Source organism: Bacillus rossius, chromosome 3, assembly GCF_032445375.1.
Source record: "Bacillus rossius redtenbacheri isolate Brsri chromosome 3, Brsri_v3, whole genome shotgun sequence".
Classification (NCBI taxonomy): Eukaryota; Metazoa; Arthropoda; class Insecta; order Phasmatodea; family Bacillidae; genus Bacillus; species Bacillus rossius.
Window position 1 is genome coordinate 64,962,738 of NC_086332.1, and position 27,039 is coordinate 64,989,776.

Below are 27,039 nucleotides of genomic sequence, written 5' to 3' on the forward strand. Positions count from 1 at the left end.
AGCCTTCTTTTTTTTCCTAACCTAACTAAAACTAAGTGTGTTTGGGAGGGGTCCGGGTTAGGGATGACCTAAGTGCGTCTCAGGCCGAAACCTATCATGCCTTAGTCATGCTGGGATTAGCCATGCAGGGAGAGGGTCGCATGCATTATGTGCTAGGAGGGGATTGGCCAGCCATGGCAGCGATTGTTGCCATGACTAACTCCCCTCCCCCGCGGCCAGAGGTGAACTGAGGGTCCAGTCCTCTGAACGTCGCTTATATACTCGAGGCCTAATGGTATACTACATGATTCAAAATATTTACTGTATTTAAAAATAATTTTTATTAGTAAAATTATAGAAATAAAAACACACAAGTTTAAGTTTTACACATTTATTTAGAAAAATTACACAAATGCAAATTAGGTTAAGGAATTAAGCATTTTCACAAGCAAAGTCTTTAATGCCGCACGAACTGCCTCGTTAACTCCGGTTAAAACTGGTTCGCAGGTCACGGGATCTGGAACACAGGTTTTCAGCTGGTCATATTCTGCGCCGACGACATCTCCGGCGAGACATGGTCGATGACATCTGTGATCACGTCTGCGCCCGGGCTTTGCCTCAGTGCTATTTGGAACAGATTCACTGCCTGAACTTCGACGACGAGACGCACGTCGTTTGGACATCTGCGTAGAAGCATCACAGGTTGCAACAGATTGCAATACATACTTCCATGTTTGGTGTTGCAGGTGCAGACGAGGCGATTACCTCAGCGATGCTGGCAGGAAGGATTGTGTGCGGTCTCATGTGATAGATGGCACAGTTTCCAGGTTCGCAACAATCTAATAGCTGATGAGTCGGTTCGTAGAACACAGGAAAGTGCGCAAACCGCCAATGCTGAGCGCCTCCAGCACAGGTTTCTGTATATGTACATAGATACCCGGAATCCCAGTAGCTGTACTCGACATTGCTGAAGCTAGGTCTTACGCTCACGTAAACGTTAGCAAGATGAAATGTAAACATCTTCTTGCAGGTCGAACGACAACTGAAGGCACGAACGGATGCACGCATTTAATATTATATGCAGGCTACTACTAACACTGTGTGTGCCATTTCTGCATTAGCTGCGAGTTTGTACAGGCACAGACTCATTCAAACTTGTCACGTGACTGCACGTTATATATTGCACTAAGCTTGCGCAGGGAAGGACAGCCATAGTAGGTCTGTAGGTCTACAATTTTAACTGACGCATCACACAACTTGCTCAGCCATTTCTTCTGCTCAGGTCCAGCAACGTAAATTATTTCTTTTTGAAAAAATAAATCTTCAATAGTGTTTTTCACTTGGTGGTATGGAATTTTACCTTTGTCCCATCTCAGGCCATGGTAGTATTTACTTAGCCATTGATTCGTTCGTTTACTTAGTTCGTCTAATAATTTCCAGGGATACGGAGGTTGGAAGGTGTGGGTTCCTGTTTTGTCTCCGGATGTGATGCTAATTTCCTTGAGCACGAATCCATTTTGGCTCTGGAAACCTTGCAGGTTGCAGTACATCTGGTCGGTAGCAATGCTCGGTCGTAACTAAATTATAATCGCAAACGAATTAGTATCTATGTCAGAATTTTCACAAGTTTTTTCTCGACAATTGTACGATGCAAGCCGATCGTGAAGTATCAGACAAAAAGCATAGGTGTTTGGTGGAATATTTCCGCTAGTCGATATCTCGATCCTACAGTCGATGATGTTTGAATTTATTCGATCATCCTGTTTGGAAACATCAAACACCATTAACGGAGCCTTGTTCTTGAAACTGTCAGGACTCAATATCGGTGTCTGTCTGCATCCATAGTATGCTTGCTGAAACTTGGCATACATTTGTTATGCGAGAAGAAATCTTCCGTTTTAAAAGTCCACGTTCATATCAACATACGGATAGCTTTAGCTGTTTAAATATTTTTTTACATTACGTATTTGACAGTTATTGAATACGGAGCGACTTACTCCTGCATTGAAGTGTCTTCCGGTCCGAAGCCCGACGATGATGTATCTTGGTTTTTCCGTAGCGAAACTGGACTTTACTATTCTAATGATAACGCTGACTATGAGATAGCCAGGATAAGTTTCCAGGCTCCAGGATAGGAATGACACATCGAAGTTCTTGCCATTTTCTATGTTCTTCAACATCTTGACTCGTTCAACTTTGCTCACTTGGATGTGGGTAAGCATCCACTCGATAGACTGTAGTGTTAGCGAGACTTCTTGAGGATTTTCTGCAGCAGCGACAATTGCATTAATGTGCGTGTTGGCTAGAAGTAGTTCGAGCTCTTGTTTTGAATTAATAATTATGATTGTAATCCTCAGCGAATACCAGAAGCATGGACAGAGGAACACAAATTTCGAAATTTCCTTCAGCATAAACAGGAAGCTTATATTCATCCTCGAGAGCCCAACCGGCCATCTTTGCAGCAGACAGTTCATTTGGCGTGAGCGAAAGGTAATTTTTCATAGCAGATGTTATGCCTACATCTCTCATCTGGTCGACCTCGACGCCATTGAGTACATATGTAATGAGCTCGATTAGGTGAAGAATACCATTGCAGGATATTGATGTCGTTGTCGGATGCGTACCATCCGCTTTTGTCAGCGTGCCTCTTATACGTAGAAATGACTGCGAAGGTAAAGTACAGGTATCTTGGTGCTGTACAGCAATGCGTACTTCTGATGGTAGTGCGTACGGTCCGAGCAGGAAAGGCTGATACTCGTGGAATTCCATTCTCGTAATGCTGTCGACAAAAATGACCGGATCTTCCACGTTGAGGATTTCGTCTTCCATATTTATTCGGCACTTGTCCAATACCAAGAAGATACTTTATGCTGTCAGGTGTTAATTGACCGATGTCTGGTAGAGAACTGATCTTATTCACGCCAATGCGATTTCTTTTATAACTGTTTGGTGTCACGAACTTTATGCCCATCGCTTCAAGTGCGGACGTATTGTAATTTCTTCGTCTTGAAAATTCACCAATCGTCCTCGCTGGTTAACGATTCTGACGGCGACTTCGTGTGCGCACTTCACGACGACTGGGACGTAAATGATACTTTCCGGTACTTCGACCAGTTTATATCCTGGCTGAACCATTGGTGAAAACTCGTGCAGCATGTTGCTTAGTCTTCCGTTCAGATACGTTCCACTTGCCAAATTACAGTTTATTGTTATGACATTCACAGGCAAAATGTTTACTGCACGTGTAGATTCTTACGTTCTTCCTGCAGCATACACCTTCGTTTCGAATCCGAGCATTGTACCTATGGTCCCAGGTTTCGTAAAGTCGACTTTTTCACTGTATGTTAGGATTCTTTTTTGAGTGTTTGTATTTCCACTCAGTTGAAAGTCTATGTCCTGTGTTAACGTATCCGTGATGTAATTTGAAATGTCGTCAATTTCGTAAGAGCCAACAGGTAACTGTATTTCATGAGCGGTCCCGTCATTTTTCAGGAAGCAGATCTTGCAATTTTCTTTGTTGATATTCGGTATGGCATTATACGGTTGAAAATCTACGAGTCCTATATACCATTCACAGTCTAAATACAAGAGCGGAAAATAAACCACCCGCAGCTCTGATGCGTGACCTGTCAAGGTAAGTGTTATCGACATGACTAATAAATTATCAACACTGCACAACCTTTAAAAAAAAAAAAAGATTTTTGCTAGAAAATTTTTTTTGTTAAAAAGCGAAGGCACAAGTGTCCGCTGTTTGTTTGATTAGGTGACTGTTCGATTTCGTAATTGTATAACAATGTAGTGGTCCGACCCAGGTACCGTCTAAGTTCTGGCGGAGGTCGTAAATTTCCAAAACTATCGTAGTACTCGACCATTTTTCCAGACTTTATGTACGCTACCCAGTGCGTGCCACGACCCGACGATGTATCTAAATTAATTATGGCGCGCTCACGTGTCTTTGGCTAGCTGGGTAAAGTTTCTCGTATAAACACGCCTCGGAAATATGATATTTTCAGTTTTCGAGCGTACTTGATTAAATCTATTTTGGTGAGCGGACGTTTCAGCATAGAACTTAGGATTTTTTCATTCGTTTCTTTCTCATGCCACGACCTTATTTGTGAGGTTGCAAGTAGAGTCCTGCGCCGTTTTGTTCACCCATGGAAATGGCTTCCATGCTGGCATTGTGTCGTTGTGCTTCTTTTAACTGCTTGCGCTCATTCTTCGAAGTGTTGACTGCCCGCACTATACCGCTAATCACACCGATGAGGCCGTCGAGAGCACCCAATGCAGACAAAAGCAAAGGATGAAATCCTCCTATAATCTTCTTGTCCAGAGTCTGTAATTTTTGCTTGGCTTTTTGCACGCCTGCACCAGTCTTACGTTTGGTCTTGCGTGAATTAGTCTTTGACTTGATGGAGCTGGCTCGACGAGCACCCAGTGCTATTTTAGTCTTTGCCTTCATGATTTTGGAAACGCCCTATGCCGCGATTTTCTCTCCTAGTCCCGCGTTCGATGATTTACTTATATCTTCGACTTCCTGTGCTAATATCTCGTCGGCCCGGTGTCTGGATTCCAGATCCTTGCTGAGTGAGTATGCAATATCGTGCTGTTTGCACTTTTCGTAGAGAGAATTAATGCCCAAGTCACCGCGAGCTAACCATTTTGCTAGTTTAGTGCCGGGGCCGCAGAACCTGTAGCCGGGAATGTGTAGCTCGAAAGGCAGATTGTTTATCAGTGAGTTCACGAGTCCTGCACCGATGTTTTTTTTGTTCTTACCTCTTCGAGACATTATGCACAACTGACCAGAAAGTATAAGTGTGTTTGCTTGTTCACATTACGCAAGCTAATGAAACTAGCGGTCATGATTTGCGACACGGCTCGTTATTGCCTAATACCGTTCGATGCATAATGGCGGGCCCGTACAACTGCAGTAAAACGTACGTTCTACTGAGTTTATTAGAGGAACCAAACGGCCTTAGGTTTGAAAACGTGTACCTCTATTCCAAATCGTTGTAACAGCCAAAGTACCAGCGAATAACTACAGTTCTACAATCGGTGGATGGCTTGGAGAATTTTACATTTAATGATAATGCGGATGTGGTACCTCCTAGCGAAACAAAAGCCAATTCCGTGTTTGTTTTCGACGATGTTATGTGCGAGAAGCAAGGCATAATTAGAGACCTGAAAAATTCGCGGATTCATTTCGTGTTATGCTAAAATTCAAATAATTATACCTTAGTGCTGCTTTTGCCATTGGTTCACTGTTAATCTGGAGGACTGAGGGCAAATTAGAGACCCTCACTCATATAAGTGCCGAATCACAGGCCACCCAGTCGAGACGACTCACAAGTCAGCAGCCAATGAACAGTTGTGCATTTGCCCGTGTGTGTAGAGAATATTGGAGTCTATCCTGAAGGTCATTGAACCCGCGAATTTTTCCGGTCTCTAGGCATAATACAAGAGTACTTTTCCATGGGCAGACACGTCAAAGTAGACTGCATTTACGTGTGCTAGACGTACAGTCGTATTTCAAAAAATCTCCTACGAGACAACGCAAATGTCATAGTACTTTTTCGCATAGACGAACTTAATTTACGTCACGCTTATAACGATCACGTTAACACCGACATGACATTCCAGGAATTTAAAGACATGTGTTCCTTGTGTTGGAAAAAATAAAATGGATTCCTAGTTTAGTCAAAGACTGGCCTCTATATAAGGGCCGGTACAGACGAGTTTTCGATCAGTTTATCGTCAAACATGAGTCATAGCATTTCGAAATTCGGTCGTAGCAGCAGACATACTGTATGTCACGACTCCGATATCCGCAAATACATTATACTACTGGCTCAAACGGTATAAAGTGTGAAAAATGTATTACTAGAGTACCTGCTAGCCATCGAGCAGCGCGTGGAAGCCTCGGATTCTCGCATTCGCGACATGATCGAAGTATCGAATGCACAAAGATACGACGATTTGAGGATTTTCCAAAGTAATCTGAATGCATCGCTAACTCACTTGTCATCAAATTCAGATTTTGCCAAACACAAAAAGAAATTTCTGCGAACGAATAAAAAAAAGTATAAAAGGAGGTCTTGCAATAAGTTTTCAGCCAGTACAATGTCGGACTTGGCCAGTGACCTTCATCGAGCTATACAGTCTGTCCGTGAAAAATATTTACTTGCTAGACGGAACAGACTTGCACGTGAGTTGGAAAATGAAGAGATATTTAAACCAATCACTAGTCGTCTCGACGAACTTAAAAATAAGGACGAACCAAACATCAATGTGAAGACAAAAGTTGAAGATGAAATACCAACTGTAAAGAAGAGAAAGTATGAACCAGATTGAGAAGAAGAGGACTTAACGAGTACAGAGTCCATAAACAAGAAAAAAAATACCGAAAAAGGGACACCAAGTTAATGCAATGGTCCGACCATACCTGATATCATTTACGAGCAGGAATAATGACACGACCTATGGAGTGTACAGAAAACATAATAAGTGGTTCCTCGGTGCTAAAGAAATAGACTTTCTACCAGGAAATATTGTGCGCGTAGAAGAGTTCTAAACATGCGGGACTCCGGGTCTGTACGAATTGCTGTTTCGCAGGGAACCTAAAGGATATACTCACAAAGATTTACAAGAGTACAAAAAACTGCTAGAGCTAACCAATGCACATTTTCACGATAACGATCCAGATAGTGGCGTATATAAAGACGAAGATCCTGAAAAAAACGACATTCTCGCTAATCTCTTCAGTGAACTAACAATACATAGTGAAGGTTTAAAAAAGGAGAAAGTGGTCAGAACTTTGACTATGTGTATTGGGACGATCCCAATGAATTAGTTGATCGCCTTAGACTTCTACATGCTTCGCTTGGTGCAGGAAACATTCAACATCAACGAAATATTCTCCATACTCGAAGAACTGAGGGAAGACAGCCACATACAATGAGTAGAACCGGAATCGCTCACGAACTTCATGCTCCTGATAGATGAAAATACCTTCGTCGCAAAATCATAGTTCACGGAATTGATGTTTTATTCCAGGCGGACCGTGTTGAGATGATACCATCTTTACGATTGAATAAAGGTTTCAAGTACATGTTGACAGTCATCGATGTTTATAGCAAGTTCGCTTGGGCTAGACTTTCAAATCAAAGACTGCAACTGAAGTAGCCAAGGCCATGGACAATATTTTGCGTGTTGGACGTGAACCATCGCACCTGCAATTGGATCTCGGTAAAGAATTCTACAATGCAGCCTTCAAGACTTTGATGAATAAGTATGACATCAAACACTACTCTACGTTTAGTAATGTCAAAGCCTCCGTTGTCGAAAGGTTTAACAGAACTGTACGTTCAAAGATGTAGCTTCAGTTCACGGCTAACGCAATTACAGGTGGCTTGACATCTTGCCGAAAATAATAAGCGAGTATAATTCCACAGTGCATTCTACAACGAAAATGAAGCCAAAGAACGTAAAGGACAATCGCCTACTTCAAACAGTACTTTCTTCTCCAACACGAAGAAGAAAGATCCACGAAAGCTTAAAGCTAACGTCGGTGATATTGTGCGAATCTCCAAGCAGAAAGGTATCTTCGAGAAAGGTTTCACTGCGAACTGGAGTCCCGAACTTTACCGTGTGACCTACTACCTCGAAGATTTGGACCACAAACCTATTCATGGCGGCTTCTATGCCGAAGAGATTTAGCCTACGTTGTATCCCGATACGTACTTGGTGGAGAAGATTATAAAACGAAGAAATGGACGATCCTACGTCAAGTAGTGGGGCTTGCCACCTAGCTTTAATTCGTGGGTAGCTGATGCATAAATCGAGAAATGCTCAAGACTTTAGTAATTTGTGTTTTTTTGCACTTGTAGTGTAGAATTGATGTACTAACATTTTTGTTTTTAAAAGAACTTGCAGTGTTTTATTTTTCGAACATGTCACTTTTGTGGTATTTTTCATAAAATTGAAGTTTTTGGCATCGCCAAGGGATCGAACCAAGACAGGAATCAATAACTATATTGATTACCAATTTATTTAATGAATATTGGAATTTGTCCCGAATTTCTAGCTGAATAATTACACAATTCACAGATGGCACCCAAATGACAAGATGGTGGGTGTCTCAGTAATAATAATAAATTATTGCTGCACTCTAGCAGGTAAAATTAAACTAACATAATGTTGGCACACTCTTAGTAGCTGAAAGCAAGATGGTGGTGGCCTCCAGCAGACGAAAACAATATGGCTGATGTGACATCATACCAGCTGATGATATATACATTGGTATTGGTGTGTGAGGTCAGTCGGCAGGTGGCTTCCATGGAAGAAGGATCTATCGACATATTTTTTATTTAGGCTCTTACCAGGTTCGAACCAAGGACCTCAGGGCATAAGTGCGTTTTTAAATAGTATTTTAATAAAATGTTATTATTAATTTTTTTTTAATTTTTTAATTTTTTTCCAAATTTCTACCATAAAATTACGGTTTTCCACGATGGCGGCAGTAACGGAAATTGCAACGGTATTTTTTAAGATTTTTTTATTAAAACTATTAATTTGAATTTTTTTATAAATTTTAAAATATTTCCCAATTTTCTAGCATTAAAATTATGGAATTTCGAAATGGCGGACATGATTTCATACTAGCTAACAATATATAGGGGAGGACGGGGCAAGTTGTCGATGTTAAGAGTTCGCCATTTTTTATAATTTTAATTTGGGAAATACGATTTCCTTCTCTCCAGACACGATTAGAATAGTCTTTTGTCGTGGTGTAACTACATGGAAAAATCTATGTTTCTATATTATCTCCAAAATTCTGCCCTTTTAAAAATATAATGCAAATGTGCCATCTTGCCCCGTTACCGGGGCAAGATGACTTTGACTACGGGGTAAGATGACATTTCTGACACAAGCTTAAACATATTTATTCTTAGAATGCAAACTAATGTAAACTAACTAATTTAACATTGTTACATGCTTTTTTACATATATGGCATATTATTAAAGGCTTGGTTTGTTGAAAATTACAATTAATAGTTAACTTACATAACTAATTCAGAGTTGGTGTTTTTATAAACAATAATCGCAAACAAATTTTCCTCCTTCAAAGTTCGAGCAGTCCTCGTGCCACCATGTGTGGCATTTGCAACACTCGATCCAGTCTTCTGATGGAGGGTCGACATAAATCTCATCACACACAGGACACTGCACTTCGGATATTTGAGCTGAAGTCATGCCTGGCGAAAGTTGGAGCTTCTTGGATTTTTCTCGAGAATCGAACTTCAGTTTCTTAGTAACAGTTCCTTTTTTGGCATCTCGAGACTCATGTCTTTATTGCTTCAAACGTTCTTGTTCTATCCTCTGAGCTTTTCTCTGAACCAGCATCGCTTTCATGGGTGAGCTTGTGATGATACTTGCACATTGCTTATGACTTATCCTTTTTCTCACATATGGTCTTTCTTTAGGCAATGGTTTGAAATCGAAAACACTTCGGCACAGTTTTGGCTCAACAGGAGTAGCATTTATTATAGGCCCTATCTTAATGAGAGTAGCATTTCTTAATGGTCCTGGCTCAATGGAAGTAGCATTTCTTGATGGTCCTGGTTCTTCAGTTTTCTCTGCCTGATGTTCATTAACTGCTTTTTCCATAGCAAGATCATGATCGGTGGGGTTCGCTGCAGCTAAATCATGCTCAGCAAACACAAGGGGATCATAAGGCTCGATTCCATATTCTCGGAACCCATTGACTGCATTACCGACTGTAGCTGCTTTTAAATAAGCAGTGCTCAGTAGCTCACCAATTTTTTTTGTCAGTTATGGCTTGCCCTGGATTAGTGACCATAAAGTTGTCACAAGCTTGACTTTAATAGGTTTTCAATGGCCCAAAAAAGGAAACATCCAGCAGTTGAAGACGATGGGTAGTGTGGGGTGGAAATCCGACCATAACGATGTGATTTTCCCGGCAAAAGTTTATAGCCTCCAGTGTTATGTGTGTTTTATGGTTGTCAACAAGCAACAGCACATTAAATTCACTGGTTGGTTTCACATGTAGTTTGAAATGTTTCAAAAACCACACAAATATTTCTCCATTGCTCCAACCATTATCACTGCAATGCCCAACGGTTCCCGGAGGGGCTCTTTCCACAAGTTCAGGTCGCATCCGTTTTCTTGCGAAAACCAAAAAAGGGGGCAGGCAATATCCGCAAGCATTAATGCAACAAATAATAGTAACATTTATACCTCTCTCTGCCGAAACGATCTTGGAAACTCTCTTATTTCCTGTGGGTAAAATAACCTTTGGTAGCCTATTAGGTACAGTGGAAAGTGCAGATTCATCTGCATTGTAAATGGCAGAAGCTGGAAATCTATGTTTTCCCGCACTTATTTCAAAATTAAGAAAAACTTGTCAACATTTGGCTTGTTAATGCCCATTGCTCTGGCAATGGATGTTTCCTCTGGTCTCCGAAAACTGAACTTACATTTTTTCATAAAACTAGCCAACCAATCCTCACCTGCCATCCTGGTCTCCACATTGAACGGATGCGAAATTCCACTATATTCTGCAAAGTAAAACACAAGTCTTCTACATTGCTGCTTTGTCATCCCAAAAAACATCTTATCCATTGCTGTCGAGTAATTCCTAAAATCTTCTAGCTGCTCTTCAGTGAAAACTTCCCGAAATCTTCCACCATGAATAGGCATTTCCTAGAAAAAAATACAATTAGGTAGGCTAAATACTTTTTAATTAGAATTTTTGTTTAATGAAAGCCTGTAGGGCATGAACAATTAAGAAACAACTGTTAAAAAGCACGTGGGGCAAGATGACGAGTCGTCATCTTGCCCCAGTCAACTTGCCCCGATCAGCAATGTTATTAGTATTGGATTTTTTCGCTAGGAAAAAATATAAAATGTTAACAATATATAGTGGTTAAGAAAAGTATATTGTCTAAGGTAATAATGTGTGGAATTGAATAACCAAATATCTTACCTGTTTGTCCATGAGATATTACTTCAAAGTTCTTGAAAATTAAAATACGTCAGACCAAATGTACGAATATCATCTATCAAACAACTAAATGGTGGCAGCGGCTTCACTGTGCGATTCTTTAGTGCCCACCAGTGTGGATCGCTAGTAGTGTCTGTTAGGTGGTGCTATCTAGTAACATGACGTGGAACTAAGTCATTCGTCGTCTTGCCCCGCTCGTCAACTTGCCCCGTCCTCCCCTACCTTGACCGGGGTCAGTCTGTCAGCAGCCACCATGAGGGAAGGATCTTTCACCATTTTATTTTATGCCTTCACCGGGTTCGAACCGAGGACTCTAAGCTCCATGTTGTAAAAGTATGTTTTTAAAAATATTTTTTTCTAAAATTTTATAAATTGAATTTTATTATAATTTAAAAAAAAAATCATTAAAATCGGATAATAACTAAAGATTTTCAAGATGGCGGACGTAACGGAAATTGCAACGGTGACGTCATAATTCAAAATGGCGGACTGTTCGAGAAAACAAAATGATGTCATCCAAGTTGGCGGATTCAATATAGCGGATATAATATGGCCGGGTCAAGGTCTTCCAAGATGGCTGCCGTGACGTCATAATCCAATATGGCGGTTTGGCTCCACGGCTCCACAACCTGAAGCCTGGCGCCGGACATACTATTACATACTACTTATATGCGATTTTTCATCAATGTTTTCTTATGACGTTATCACGTAAAATTATCGTCCGTAAACCGACTTTATAGACAACCCCATTTTATTATTTAAAATTTGAATACAGCCTGGCTCGGAATGTAGAATGATTGTCGAAGGTCAGAATTCCGAGTCATACCGTTTGTCAGGTACCTAAGTAAACTTATTGATAAGAGATACTGGCAACCTGCGTGCGTCACTGTCATGTGGCCACTCATGTGATATCAGTTACGTCATACATTGGACGGTGTTTAACATTTTACAGTTTTTTTTGTTTCTAAATGTGTATCTTAAGTCACGTTGCGATACGGGCTCTACGCGATTTTCCTCTCAATTTATTTTCTGCTTATAGAAAAAAAAAATCCTACCATGTTTTGTATTATGAATATGCTTTTGTTCACATAAACTATCTTGACAATCTGATTGTAAAAATTTATAGGGAATATGATAAAACCGAATGTCATTCATCATCGGGAAAATGCGAACTGATGATGTGTGTTTTATTTTTATTATTTTCATTTTTCCATGTTCGTGGTTAGGGTTGCTGGCGCTAAATACTTCTGTGTGTTTCGAGTATAAGATGAAAGTATAGCTTACCCTACTTAAAGAAATATTAAATTAGTGCTTTTACGTGTGTTATTACCATGTGTAGCTTATGGCAGTTCCAAAGATTTTAAATCAATTATCAAGCTATTAGATTAAAATTAATTTTACATTTATTCTGGGCCAATGCTGAAAGAAATTTATATTTGACGCGATTGCACTGGAGTTCTTTCCAATGTATTAGGCTACTTTATTTTTCGCTACTATAAAATTAAATGATAGCATAAAAAAATAACGCTAAATTGGCAAACGCTTGGTATTGACATTGGCACTATAGGTATGGGACATCAGCAATGTCACTGGGGAAGCAAATAAGATTTATTTTTTTCATCATAAAAGACTCCATCAATATGTTAAGTACTTAGAACAGTGAATTGACATAATGACTAACAGTCTTGTGTTATCAAGTACACTTAAAACAAAACATTCTCATTTCGCGGGTGCTGATAACATTAAAAAAAAAAAGAGTGTCACTTTAGGCTGCTATGTGTTTTTTATATTCCCTTCCGAAACGACGCGACGTTTGGGGAGAGACTTCAGCCGCAGTGATAGATCGGCCGCGGTATCTCCCGTCTTATCGGGCGACAAATCAATGACTGGTCTCGGGTGGATTTTACAACCGCGTGCGGGGGGCCTTATCAGCTGGCGGGGGGCCGCGGCGCGCTCAAAGCTGGGACAGGTTCACAGGCGGGCGGGTCTCTGACGAGCGGAACCATGTTCAGGAGGTAAGTGCAGCGGCGTTGCCCTCGGCAGAGCCGCCCAGAAGAACCAACAACCCCTGGAGCGGGGAGATGGGGGATTAACCATTTCCAGTATCCCCGCCTGCCCGGACACACACACGGTGCGCAGAGCTTCAGGGAAAGAACAACGCGCTTTCTAAACTTCTCAACATGTCCCACTGTGGTCTGTTTACGAAAAGCATTTTAAAGTTCGCCGAAGGCCGATAAGCGGTTCGGTTTCCGGATCAAGTTTTTAAATTGTATTTTTTATAAGAGTGAAAATGGCTAAAAGGTGTGTTTTCAGAGTGATTTTTTTTTAGGCGTAAAACAACTTGTACAAATTCTTGAAAACACTTAAGGGACTTGCGTTACACCTCTATCTTCATTTCCCCGCCAGAAAATGTTACGGTCACAGCGCGGATCTCACAGTTGTCCCATGTACGACGAGTAAGACTGCGCTCCAGTTCAGAGCCTTGCGCTTAGAGGCGATACCGCGCTAGAAGCACCAGAGAGCGTCGCGCTTTATCACCCCTGACGAGGCGGGCCCCTTAGAAATCACACAAAATCGAGGGACTTTTCAGCGAAGAATCTAACTCAAATAAACGAAGAGTTCTTAAAATAACCGAATCTTCGTAGAAACTACACCGTATTTTTACTCGCCCTTTGTATACGAGAGAAAAGTAAACACACACACGCGCGCGGACAAAAGAAGAGTCCTAACCAGTTATAGGTGTGCACATGATATTAATCGGTGGGGGAGGTGGGTGTTGTCTGTCCAGATTTCTAAGAAAAACCTTAAACTACACACATAGATGGCAATTTTTGTACATTAATTAATAAAAGACCACAGACGTTTCATTATTAACTTTTCTTTTTCCCATATTTTATTCTAAATTATGTGACCTATAACTAAAACAAATAGCGTTTCTAATTACTTAAAAATAAAAAAACCTAATTATTAAAAATTTTGTTAACTGGGAATTTGCGGAACATGAAAGGTTATTTTATACAAGCAAAGCGGTCTTTGGCTGGCATAGCTGAAAGAAAAAAAAAACCACACTAAACTGGAATAAAACTTAACTAGTAGAAAATCTCTTTAAACTTTGACTTTATTCAAATCAAAAATTTCTTTAAGGGAATAAATTGAATAGCCTCGAATTTCATTTTTCAAAACTATTATAGGTTTGAAGTTTGTACGCAATTTTTCTTTCAATTTACTTAAGTAAGTTTAAATTACAATATTTAAATACCTACATAACCAAAATAAAGTAAAGTTTGCATAAAGAATTAAAGCAATATTACTAATGTTGCCAAATTATTAATTAATTAACCTAACGGACCTAAGTAAGAACTTTATAAACTTATCCCGAAAAGTTGACGTTGGCATATAATTTGATTGTAAGGGTGTAACAACTAACAGTTGAAGTGTAGTAAAACAGAATTTAAAAAATACGTTTGAACCTTACCGCTTTTTATTTGCCACGATTTAGAAACACTTTTAGCGGAGGTGAGATAAATATAGGCTCTGGAAATATAAATATATTATTATGTTAAATATGTATGTTCGAATATGTACTTACGATCACAGTGCTAAATTTTTTAACCGGTCGCTCGTAGACGTTAAAAAAAAAAAAGGCGAGCGCTTCATTTTACGAGATAGCGATGACTGATCTACAGAAATAAACACCTACGCATTGGTGAGGCCACTTAAATACTTTACTCAAAACACAACTTTACACCGCATCGCACTCAGTGTGGTCCGTTTCATCTAAGGCGGGAAAATAAAGTTTCAGTATTCCAATGTTTCTAACCGTCGTTTAAGATTTAGTATCTCGCTATAGTCGAACGTTCGTGTTCATGTTATACGCACTTGACTTAATGTAACGAAAAAAAAAAAAAAGTTTTTCTTAAATGTTTTAACAGTTTTTTTAAAGTTTGTACGAAAATAATTCGCATCGTTGCAATCACTACAACTACCCGATGCCCAGTTATGTTAAGCAAAACTAAAACATAATCGAAGTTGAGTTATACTGATTAATCCATAGACCAAACACCACAATTCGTGAACTGAGACTGACCAATTATGAACCAACAACTTCTATTCGACTGTTTACGTTTGCTGACCAATTCGGGCTGCTCGGGGTTGTTATATCGCTCGTCGCTTGGTGATAAACATCCGACAATGATCATCGAATGACATGAGCGTTCACAATTTTCTTGAATATTCCGGGGTTTGGGGGGGGGGGGGGGGGTTTGTAGGTTTAACCCCCAAAACATCCCACCCACCTGAGTACGCCCAAGCACCAAGTGTATTCTTTTGGAATCATGTTAAAAGTAAGTGAACTGAGTGCCCGTAGATTTACGAAGATACCCGTAGATTTACGAAGATTCCTGGATAATTCATAACCAGCGTTCTTCGTAAACTGAAAGTGATAATGTTTTTGATTTTTGTAACAGTGTACCTATACAACTCCTAAAATCTCACAATTAAAAAAAAAAAACTTATAAACGTGATCTGTTCGTAAGACTTCTCAGTTCAATTTACCTTCGCACCACTTGCAATAATTTCAGAATTACCTCAGGTTCTGGGGGGCAAAAGTAAAATGAAAGAAGCTAAATATTTCATGTTTTCACGTTGTTTTCACGCGTTTTACGAGGGTGTGCACATCATGGTTTCTCGTTAATAAAGGGCAATAATTAATTAAGTTCTTATTTAATGCAAATATATTAAGCTCAAGAGAGAATTTTGTCTGTGAGTCGGATTTGGTCCGTGGGCCGCCAATTGAGAAGGCCTGTTATAGCTTGTAAGGTTTTTCAATGAAATTAATTGAGTAACTATAGTGATGCACCCGTGCTTCGCTACGGAAGTCTACGGACAGAACACACTCGCACAAAATATAATTTGCTAATGCTGCTCTGTAACATACGACAGACCTATGTAGGGGAGGACGGGGCAAGTTGACGAGCGGGGCAAGATGACGAATGACTTATTTCCACGTCATGGCACTAGATAGCACCACCTAACAGACACTACTAGCGCTCCACACTGGTGGGCACTAAAGAATCGCACAGTGAAGCCGCTGCCACCATTTAGTTGTTTGTTAGATGATGTTCGTACATTTGGTCTGACGTATTGTAATTTTCAAGAACTTCGAAGTAATATCTCATGGACAAACAGGTAAGATATTTGGATATTCAATGCCACACATTATTACCTTAGACTATATTCTTTTCTTAACCACTATATATTGTTAACCTTTTATTTTTTTTCCTAGCGAAAAAATCCAATACTAATAACATTGCTGATCGGGGCAAGTTGACTGGGGCAAGATGACGACTCGTCATCTTGCCCCAAGTGCTTTATACGGTTTTTGTGGTATCCACATACAACTCTTTTATAACTTTTGTTTGATTTTCTGAGCTTTATAATCTCATAAGCAAAATGCAAGTGTCATCACAAGCTCACCCATGAAAGCGATTCTGGTTCAGAGGAGAGCTCAGAGGATAGAACAAGAACGTTTGAAGCAACAAAGACAAGAGTCTAGAGAAGCCAAAAAAGGAACTGTTACTAAGAAACTGAAGCTCGATTCTCGAGAAAAATCCAAGAAGCTCCAACTTTCGACAGGCATGACTTCAGCTCAAATATCCGAAGTGCAGTGTCCAGTGTGTGATGAGATTTATGTCAATCCTCCATCAGAAGACTGGATCGAGTGTTGCAAATGCCACACATGGTGGCACGAGGACTGCTCGAACTTTGAAGGAGGAAAATTTGTGTGCGATTATTGTTTATAAAACACCAACTCTGAATTAGTTATGTAAGTTAACTATTAATTGTAATTTACAACAAACCAAGCCTTTAATAACATGCCTTATATGTAAAAACGCATGTAACAATGTTTAATTAGTTAGTTTACAGTAGTTTGCATTCTAAGAATAAATATGTTTAAACTTGTGTCAAAAATGTCATCTTACCCCGTAGTCAAAGTCATCTTGCCCCGGCAACGGGGCAAGATGGCACATTTGCATTATATTTTTAAAAGGGCAGAATTTTTGAGATAATATAGAAATATAGATTTTTTTCATGTAGTTACACCACGACAAAAGACTATTCTAATAGTGTCTGGAAAGAAGGAAATCGTATTTCCAAAATTAAAATTATAAAAAATGGTGAACTCTTAACATCGCCAACTTGCCCCGTCCTCCCCTACATACGGTAACTATTAATCGCGTTTGTGTTTATATGTAGCCTACTGTGATCAGTTAGCAGTGTAAACATTTACCTTCACGTGGGATTGTGAGGTAATAGAATATATTAAAAAAATTTAAAGAAATTAAATCGAATTTTCAAAAATTTCTTAGAGGTGACACGCACTTCACCCCCCCCCTTTTTTTTTTTCAATAACCCTCTCCACCAATGGAGAATCTATGTACCATATTTCACGGCACTAAGCCGTGGAGTCTCCGCGCTACGCGAACGACATGCAGACAAAAAAACTCTATGTTTTATTATTATATTAAATAAATCAATAATATGCAGTTACCGCCCGGCAGCAAGAATGCAGCTACAATATAGAATCAAAATAAGATACCGTCCCCAACCATGCGATGTGATTTATTAACCTATGCACTGTAATTGAAACGTACCATCATACATATGTATTTCGTTTTTTTTAAAAAATAACACTCCTGTAAATAAATAATTTGATAGATATCACGTAACAATATAAAAGTTATTTTCCATTCGTAACTTCTTTATCATACCCCGTGTATCAGTGTGATAAGTTTAGAAATAAATTTAAACAATGCGGTTAAGTTTTTCAAGTAAGTGCAGACATTAAAAAGCCCTCTACGCACACAATATAACTATTAAACAGTGAGATTGAATCAGTAAGTAACAGTAATATCACGAACTCGTGAAATCCTTTTAGAACACTGTGATATGTATAATATAACCATTTAAATGTGATTTTGTTGGGTTTTTGTAGTAAGCGTAAGTGAAAAAAAAAAAGGGGGGGGGGAGAGGATTAGAAGGGGGAAGTGAAATTAAAACGTGAGCGTTTAGCTGTTTTTATTCAAACCACGAAGCAATGCCTCGAGTCCTGGGCCATCTGGTGCAACTGAATGGTGTCGTAAGATGAATCGACCTTAGCTTACAGTAAAGAACCAGCCGAGCATGCACCTGAAGTAATTGCAGGAAACCATTGTAGACCGAAACCAGGATTTAAATCCCGACCCTTTAGAATGCGAGTCCAAAGACTTGCCCCTCCGCCATCGTGATACAAAATATTTAATTTTAAAGCCGATATTTTATAAGGAACTTATTTGTAAACTATACATAATTTATATTTTAAAAAATATTCTTTTATTTATTTTGCGGTGAATAGTTTTTGGTGATAAGTAGAAGTCTGTTTCGGTAAACTTTAACAGCTTCTTCCAATAAACTCGAATGAGTTTAAGTTTCATTATAAAATTTTTAATCAAAGGAAATAAATGAGTGGAAATAAAAATAAGATTATAACGTCAACCACGATAACTTCGTAACTCTTAGCAAACACCCTCTAATCTAATTACACGCCATGAGAGTAAGAAGTCAGGGAGTGGGTGTATGCTAGCTTTAAAGCGTTTATAATTGAAGTCAAGATAACCCCGCCTCTTTTACCATCTGGATAGCAAAACATTGTTTTGGTTATAATTAATTTTATTGATAATTTCCATGAAAAAATTTAATTAACGATACAAAATATTACTACATTGGAAAAAATATTTTTAATTATAGCAAAATCATTTTTAATAAATATATATAAATTAATAATAAAAATTAAACTTCGAGACTTCCGAATTGCCAATAGAAGTGAGAAATTGTTTGCCACCAGATAAGAAAATACTCAGAATGGTTGTTTATTTATAAAATATTAGTGTTTTGTCACGTCATGCCACTGGGTTAATTTTCGCTCGCCCGCTCGTGTGTATAGCATAACTTTGATCGACATTGTTCTCTGACGCATTAGCTCTGAACTGCCCCATCCGGTTTCATAAAGCTATGGGATTAAGACTTGTTGGAAGAAAAAAAAAATCACACAAGCGTGGTACATCATCGATCACTATTACTGATTAAATTGGTAAGAAATCAGCTTTTTCAAGCGACTGGGTTGCTTATATTTCATAAATTAATTAATTTGTGCTTTGCGAATCTTCGACATCGAGTTAGCTGTAGTCGGAAATATAATCGCATGCAACACAATTCAGGGAAGTTGGTAAAGGAATTGGTGTTGGTCTGCTATTCATTCTCGACCCGGATTGGTACTATTTATCCCCTGGAAACTGCTAACAAGCCACTGGTGACTGGTGGACACGAGAACTCTATTGAGTGGGCAGTCAGTTAATTTGGGTTGTGGAATTCACTGCGACGTCAGAGACAGTCACTGCTTTCCGTGAAATTGACAGATTAATTAATAATCATTCATAATCTACATTAACACTTACGTTTTAACCTATTTCATTGAATCTGTTTGAAATTATCTGCGATTTATTGATGTTGCTCTCCACCATATATATAGGCTATATTTGATCAGAATTTTTTTTTGTTTTGGTGGGGAGCAACATTCAGTGTTTCAAATTGCGCCTATATTTGAATGTAACCATCCCTACATTTGTCTGGACGTCTCAACTGGGATTGTAACGCGAGTCGAGTTGAACACGAGTCCAGTGACTAACCGTGGGAACCGCAGATAACTTAGGAACATCAAAATCGTGACTTAGAACATTCGTGACTTAAAAACATGTAACTTATTAACACGTGACGCTGAGCTATACATAACTTAGAAAAACATTATAATCTAGAAACACACAACTTAGAACTAGTTTAAAACTAGAAAAGTAATAACTTAGAAACACGCAGCCTAGGAACTGTCCTAGCCTAGAAACGCACAACCTGGAATCATCGAAAGTTACAATCACATAACTCGAGAAGTCCAGCACCTTAGAACATTGTACGTTGCGTGTTTGTTAAAAGTGTTCGTAAGTTTCGGCCAGCGCCGTCGAGAGAAGCCAAGGGCTTTGGGACAAAAATAGTTGTAACGGGTTCCTTCCCCGTTACTAAGATTTTTCAAACCCCACAATTAAAAAATTAAAAAAAAATCTGAAGTCTGTAAACGTTACAGTGGTTATAAGACTGTAAATGTTACCTGAAGTCAGGGGCGTAGCCAGGGGGGGTTTTAGGAGTTCAACCCCCCCCCCCCCTTAGCACCGAATCTTCAATTAATTTCTTATTCATCACTCAAACAAATGTCATATTAAAATTAATAATTTTTTTACCATTACAATATTTAAATTTAAGTACCGAAAACTGCTAAAGTAGCACTATTTTACACCTTAAAATCCAAATTTTCCCGGGGGAGGACCCCCGCACCCCCCGCTTAGTACGGGAGGGGGGGGGCGCATGCTTCTTATTAACACCCCCCATAGACAAATCCTGGCTACGCCACTGCCTGAAGTGTATATCGATCCTACTGTGACGGTTGACTCGTGGTTGGAACCGCGCCTGCCTCCCGACGGCACACTCGCGTCGCGCCAAGGCCGCGCGGGGCCTAGCGCCGCTGATCCCCGCGCCCCGCCACGGCCGCAGCAGCACTCGAGCGGCGAGCCGCGATGGAACCGCTTCCCGCCGACGACCCGTGAGTGCAGGCGGCCTCGCGCTCCTCCGAGCAGTCCCACACTCGGATGAGCGCCTCTCAGCAGTCGACCGCAGGCCAGCCGAACGGCTTGAAGGGGTAGTATACAAATCATTCAGCTTCCATAATTTCGTGTTTTTGCTCATTATAATATTCAAACAAAAAATGTAAATGTTCGTTCGACATCTTAAATACCCGAAATTTATTCACCGATTGCACGTGCTTGTTTTTGTATACCATTGTAACACCTGTGACGGGTAAAAAAGATAGATAAAAATATAGCCAGTTAAAAAAATACATTTTTTCACATTTTCATTGCTAAAGAGTGACATTTATACCGATATATACAGGTATATAGATAAGAGAGATAGAAAGAAAGAGACGGGTATACAGAGATATATATATGTACATAGAGAGATTGATAGAGGGATAGAGAGCTACCATGATGTGTGTGACTTCTTCAAACAAATTTTAAAAATAAAATAAAAATTGTATGAGGCATTTCAACGCATTGGTAGTGTTTGCGTGTAGCATTTAACGTATGTTACTTTAATTTTTGAATGTCATTCATAAATTAATAAAGATTTGGGTTTATAAAAACCCCGTAATATTCAGGTTTTGTAGGATTGAAAGAAAATACATTTTCTATCTGTTTATGTATGCTAAACAAAAATTTTAAGTAATTAACAACAAAGGCTACACATAAAAAATAATTTCAAACTGTATACAACATATTCAATGCCCTTGAATTACGCTAGGATTGACATAAAAATTGTTCTTATTACGTTTTCAATTTATAAAAAATTTCACATATTACGAATTTATTTTAAAAAATGAGCAAAAAACATGAAGTTGTGGATGAAAAATAATTTACGATGCTAGTCCCTTGAGCGGGAACAGGTGGCAATGTTGCTAGGAGGGTTTGCCTCAGACTCTCGTTGTAATCCACTACCCAAACAACACCCGAGCCGCGAATATATGCCCCATCCACTTCCGTATGACTGGAATCTGTAGAGATACCGTGTCGGTGGTGCCAGTTTTTCCTTTAACGGGTAGTTGTACCCATCAGATGCAGCACGTTAAACATCTTGACCCACAAGATGCTTGGCGAAGGGGGAGGGGGGTGTGTGGCAGCGCGGCCCCAAGAGTTTTGCGCGTGGGGGTTAACCGACACGTCATCTCTAAGTATGGTTCTTTTGTGTCGTATACTTGCCTTATTTTCAACCTATATGCATGCACCTAACACCATTTTTTTTTTTTAAAATTACAGACACTGTGTCATAAAATATAGTTGTGACATTATTATTTTTATCAACCGCTTTTCATATTCACAGTATTGCAATCGCAAGCGAGCTAGCCCCCCCCCCCCCCCCCCGTAGTGAGAGGCTTCTTTTTTCCTGGGTGGCGGAGGGGGGGAAGGTCTAGCCATCCGGGATAAACTAAACACCCAATAGCTGAGCTGTCCTCCGAATAACATGTGGTCGCAGAAGCTGTAAGTGCTCGCGTCAGAGGTTTCCGACCGCCGAGCTCAGAACCATCGTCCGCGCAAGACCTCCAATAAAACACGTCAAAGTAAACATTCTAGGTTTTCCAGGTTGGGCTCAAGCGCTACTCCGATAGACCCTCCCGAACTTAAAATATGTTTTTTATTATATTTGTAGGGTATATTTATGTTAAATTAAAAATAGTGTGTCCATAAAAGAATGTCCCAGATTCCATGGTACAATATGACAGTTTCATTTAGACTATTTACAATAAATAATACTTAAAAGTGAAGGTAAACTTACCTTGTTTTTCTTATAAATGTTCAATACGCGCACCTTTTGCTGTACGGCGCACATCCCACCTGAAGTCTAATTCTTCCCACACTTAGGTTAACAAGTCCGGAATAATGGAAGAAATAGCCTCTTCAATTATGTCTCAACTCTGGCAAATCATTAGGTAGCGGCGGAACGTAGACACGATCTTTTATAAAGCCCCAAAGGAATAATAAACAAATCGCAAGGTGTTATCTCAGGTGAACGTGGAGGCCAGCGAAAAAAAAAAAAAAAAAAAAAAAGAACTTTGTCATCGCGACCATCACGGATGTTTTTGCCACACGGGGGATCACAATTAATATTTGAACCAAATGCACGTTGAACTAAAACTACAGATTCACAGATTCGCTCTTAGCAAATTGCAAATCACAAAACGCTTTGTGCTCAGGAGTCGTCATTTTGTGTAAGTGGTGCTGCGAGCGAGAAAACAGCAAATCAGTACTCGCGCATGCACTCATTTAAAACTGTTTGAGTAACTCTTTAATTGAGACCTTGAACGAAAACTCCACAACGCTTACAATTGATGCTACTACAATTTATAACTGGGACATTCTTTTTTGGACATACTATTTTTTAATTCATGTGTTAAACTTTTCTTTCATTAAAAGTTGTTTGAAACTATTATAACAGTATTTGAGACCATATATTTGTAAACCTTCCAAGCCTATTTCTGACTTATTTAGGCTCGCTTCGCACTGAGCCACTCAAAACGCACCACATTGTTGCAGGTAAACGCGCAAGCCACAATACCAGTTACCAGTATCCAAATGTATTTGGAGGAAGCAAGTGCATTGTTTTTGTTGTTGCTACAGTGAACGGAATGTCATAAAAACAGGAGATATTAGATTTATACGATCCTTTGTTGATAAATGACGTAACGATTTCTAACCGACACATTATTATTATTTTAACTCTCTGAGTATTCCTTTGCAGGCATGTCCTAGATTGGGATGCTCTCCTGCACTTACCTTTCGCGTGTAAACTTGACTCCGCCATCACTCGAAGAAACAGCTATAGTGCATGCAGTGGCTTGATTAGTAATGCGCCAGTTGTGTGTACGACCCCCGGCCTCTGATGGCGTGAATGCGCCACTCAGTGTCAATAGTTCCGATTGGCTTAAGAATCCCATATTATAATAATAGAACAAACAACACATTCAGTATGACAAGTAAACATAATTTCTTAATAATTAGGTGTGTTAAAAACTATAATACATACTGTCACAAATTAGAACCTTTCACTGGTAGGAAAATTAAACAAAAAGATATTTTAAAGCTATAAAAATATGATTCTATTTGTTTTTTCGATAAAATTAATTTTGAAGTATCTGTAAAAAATTAAAAAGAATGTAACCAATCTAAATATATATAACTCAAAGGTGACTGACTGACTGACATAGTGATCTATCAACGCACAGCCCAAACCACTGGACGGATCGGGATGAAATTTGGCATGCAGGTAGATGTTATGACGTAGGCATCCGCTAAGAAAGGATTTTGATTAATTCTACCCCCAAGGGGATAAAATACCACTCACTGACACACTCATCACGAGATCTCTAAAACTATACACCCGATTGACTTGAAATTTAGCATAGTTAGTCATTTTGTGATGTAGACGCTCACTAAGAACGGATTCTGCAGAAATCCGATCCCAAAGGGAGTTTCGGGGGCGTAATATATCAAAATGTCCAGTTTTTGGTAGGAAATCACCATGGAAACGGATGTTGCTTTGTTGATGCTTCATTCGTCTCTATGGCAACGACTATTTCATTGTTAGTGCAGTCCTCATCACCGTTGAAATTTTGGCGGGTACTTTAAATATAAAAAGTTGCCCTTTTTTTCAAGTATATATTATATTTTACAGACTTTAAACTTCACAGTAATATACCTTATGTTACGCAGGATGACATTTTCCGAAAATTAGATCCCACGGGTGGTTAAAACCAGGCAACAGTGGGTACTTTGTCTGCATGAGAACAGGATTTTGCATTGTTAATGCCTTCTGCGTCTCCATGGCAACGGGCATCGCGCGGCAATGGCGTACCCACAAGGAGGGGCATGTATAATGAGCAGCGCAAGAGTGATCTGCCTGTAGACTGCCGTAGCGAAGTACGGGTACATCAGTTGTACGTTGCGTGCACGAGTCGGGAAACCATCGGTGCTATTCATTTTCTCTCCGGTACATTATACAGCATTGTAATAAATTTTCACTGAATTTTTTTTATTTACCATTACTGTAAATGGGAGATGTGGCTTAATTTTTTTCCATTAGTATTGCCGTGCGAAGCCGGGTCGGGCAGCTAGTATAATATATAATTTAAGTTTAATTTTGTTCTAAAATCATTTTAAATTGTCTTAATTTAGAAAAACCTATAAAAATTGTAAAAAATTTGCTGTTATGAACGTTTTTCACTTCTGTGTCTGTCTGAGCGTTAAGTTGTCACATGTATTGTCACTTTATGTATATTTTAAAATAATTTTTTTAATTTTTTTTGTGTAATTGTGTGTTTTGTATGTTAATGTATGTTTTATAATATGTTTGATTTTTGTGTCATTCTCCATATTTAGGATGGAATAAAACCAAATAAAAGTTACTACGTTGTAACGCGTTTCTATTCGTGCGCTCGCAGTGGTCCGGTGTGAAGGGAGCCTTAATGTCATGTCTTGCTACTGCGTCCTTTCTTCGTGTGACAGCCCCTCCCAAGAAGATTTCTTGGAGCTGCCTTTGGTTGGGCCTCGACGGAGTGACAGAGTGTCCCGACGTTTCGCTCTGCATTGCAGCAGGCATCTTCAGGGTTGACAAAATTGATCGGCTGATGTGTCTTCCCTGTTGATGCCTACTGCAATTCAGAGCGAAACCTCGGAAACCTTTACTCCACCGTGGGTTACCCAGTATAGTTTGTTAGAGGATGACCGGGAAAGTCGACAATCTACTTTAAGAAATAATTTATTTCTCTTGTGTATTCTAAAACATGTATTTTAAGCATGATTTGTTCTATGTGCTTGTAGACTGTTACCGATATTTACGGGTAAAACACCGAGAATAAATAAATGAATTCAGGTACGGAAATATTTTTTATTTAAAGACAAAGAAAGCACTAGGCTGGTCGTGACATATTAAAGAACATATTGAAATTCCATAAACTATGGTTTAGAATGTTATGTCGGTATGATGCGTTTGTTTACTGCTATGCTTTGTAAACCTTTTGCAGAACCGTTAAATTGTTATTTATGTGCGCTATTTTCCCAGTGTAAGCAGTGTACAAAATATTTATATTTTAATAAATCGTCTTAATTTATTACAGTGTTTCATTTTTTTGTTAATTCTTACGTAGTGAGCCTTAGCATCATTAGTTTGACAGTCAGACGGATCGCGGGGTTTAGGTTGGGTAGCACTGACTTGGATGTCTCATCAACTAAAGATTTGCTAAAATATATACCATAACTAATACTTTGTGTTGAAAATAAAATTTTTATTTCTCTCGATCAGACAATATTATTGGACAACAATATTTTTCTGTCACTATTCTGCCGTTTTGTGGACACTAAAAAATTATTTCTGTCACCACATATGTAATGTTTTTAACAGGGGTTTTACTGACAATATATTTGGTGACGGCCTTCTAGGGTATGCATTTTAAATAGGGACCAGTTGCTTTGATATTTAAAAAAACACATTTAGGTAATAACGAATTACGTTTAACATACACAATTTTAGAGAAGATGCGAAGTACTGAAGGCTTAAAAATGTTTACTGGGCTCATTAAATGTAGATGATTTAATATAAATTTATTAAATTTTGTTTCAGTCATACGTGTTAAAAATTGTTTATTTTATTGTGGGATTTGTGTTTTAAGGCATGCGGCTGACATTGACTAGAATTGTCACTTTAGCAGTTATTTTAAATACGTATCTATCTTTTGATTACAGACTGATTTGTGAGAGTTGTAATATTCAATAACCCTCTTTTGTTTTAAAAAAAACAGGAATGTGAAGAATTTCCATCAATTTGGTTCATTCCATGGACCATGTATTACACAAAATAGTTTCAGTATGTTTGTGCCAAGTTTTATGAATAAATGTATACATTTTACTATCTAATTATTTTAACCCCTACTGGTTATTAACTTTTTTTGAATTGTCATTCATAAACGTAGTTGGAAAGTAGGTTTATAGACTGGTCTAACACAGTATGCTTCCATATTACCTGATCACTCTGGAATTCTTTCCTAGTATTTATTATCTTTCAATTAAGAAAACTGGCTTTGTTTTGTTCTTCATCACTTTCAATGATGTTCGTTTTCTTGTAAATTTATTTATGCTTAAAAAAACTGTAAATATTTTAATTGAATTTTTATTTAAGGAATGAATAACATCTGCGATCATCCTTCACTAGCCTGTCGTAACAGCATGCTGAAATATTTTCTCTAATTTATTTACTTTTAGTAAACCTTGGGTACATCCAAATATTTCCATCTTGCATTTATTCATATCCATGCCATGCTATCCGTAATCTAGAATGTCATATAGACGGTTATGTAT

The 27,039-nt window shown here is 38.8% G+C and overlaps 1 protein-coding gene across 3 annotated transcripts in view; it reads left to right on the plus strand.

The window, feature by feature from the left end:
• The first annotated feature begins 12,967 nt into the window (after positions 1-12,967).
• Positions 12,968-27,039, plus strand: part of LOC134530819 (sulfotransferase 1C4-like) — a 47,928-nt gene continuing 33,856 nt past the window's right edge. The window contains exon 1 of one of the 3 annotated variants that reach the window (XM_063366063.1): positions 12,968-13,014. In XM_063366063.1, coding sequence (XP_063222133.1) covers positions 13,004-13,014 — 11 coding nt within the window. In that variant the 5' untranslated portion in view covers positions 12,968-13,003. The other 2 variants (XM_063366062.1, XM_063366061.1) reach the window with 2 other exon arrangements.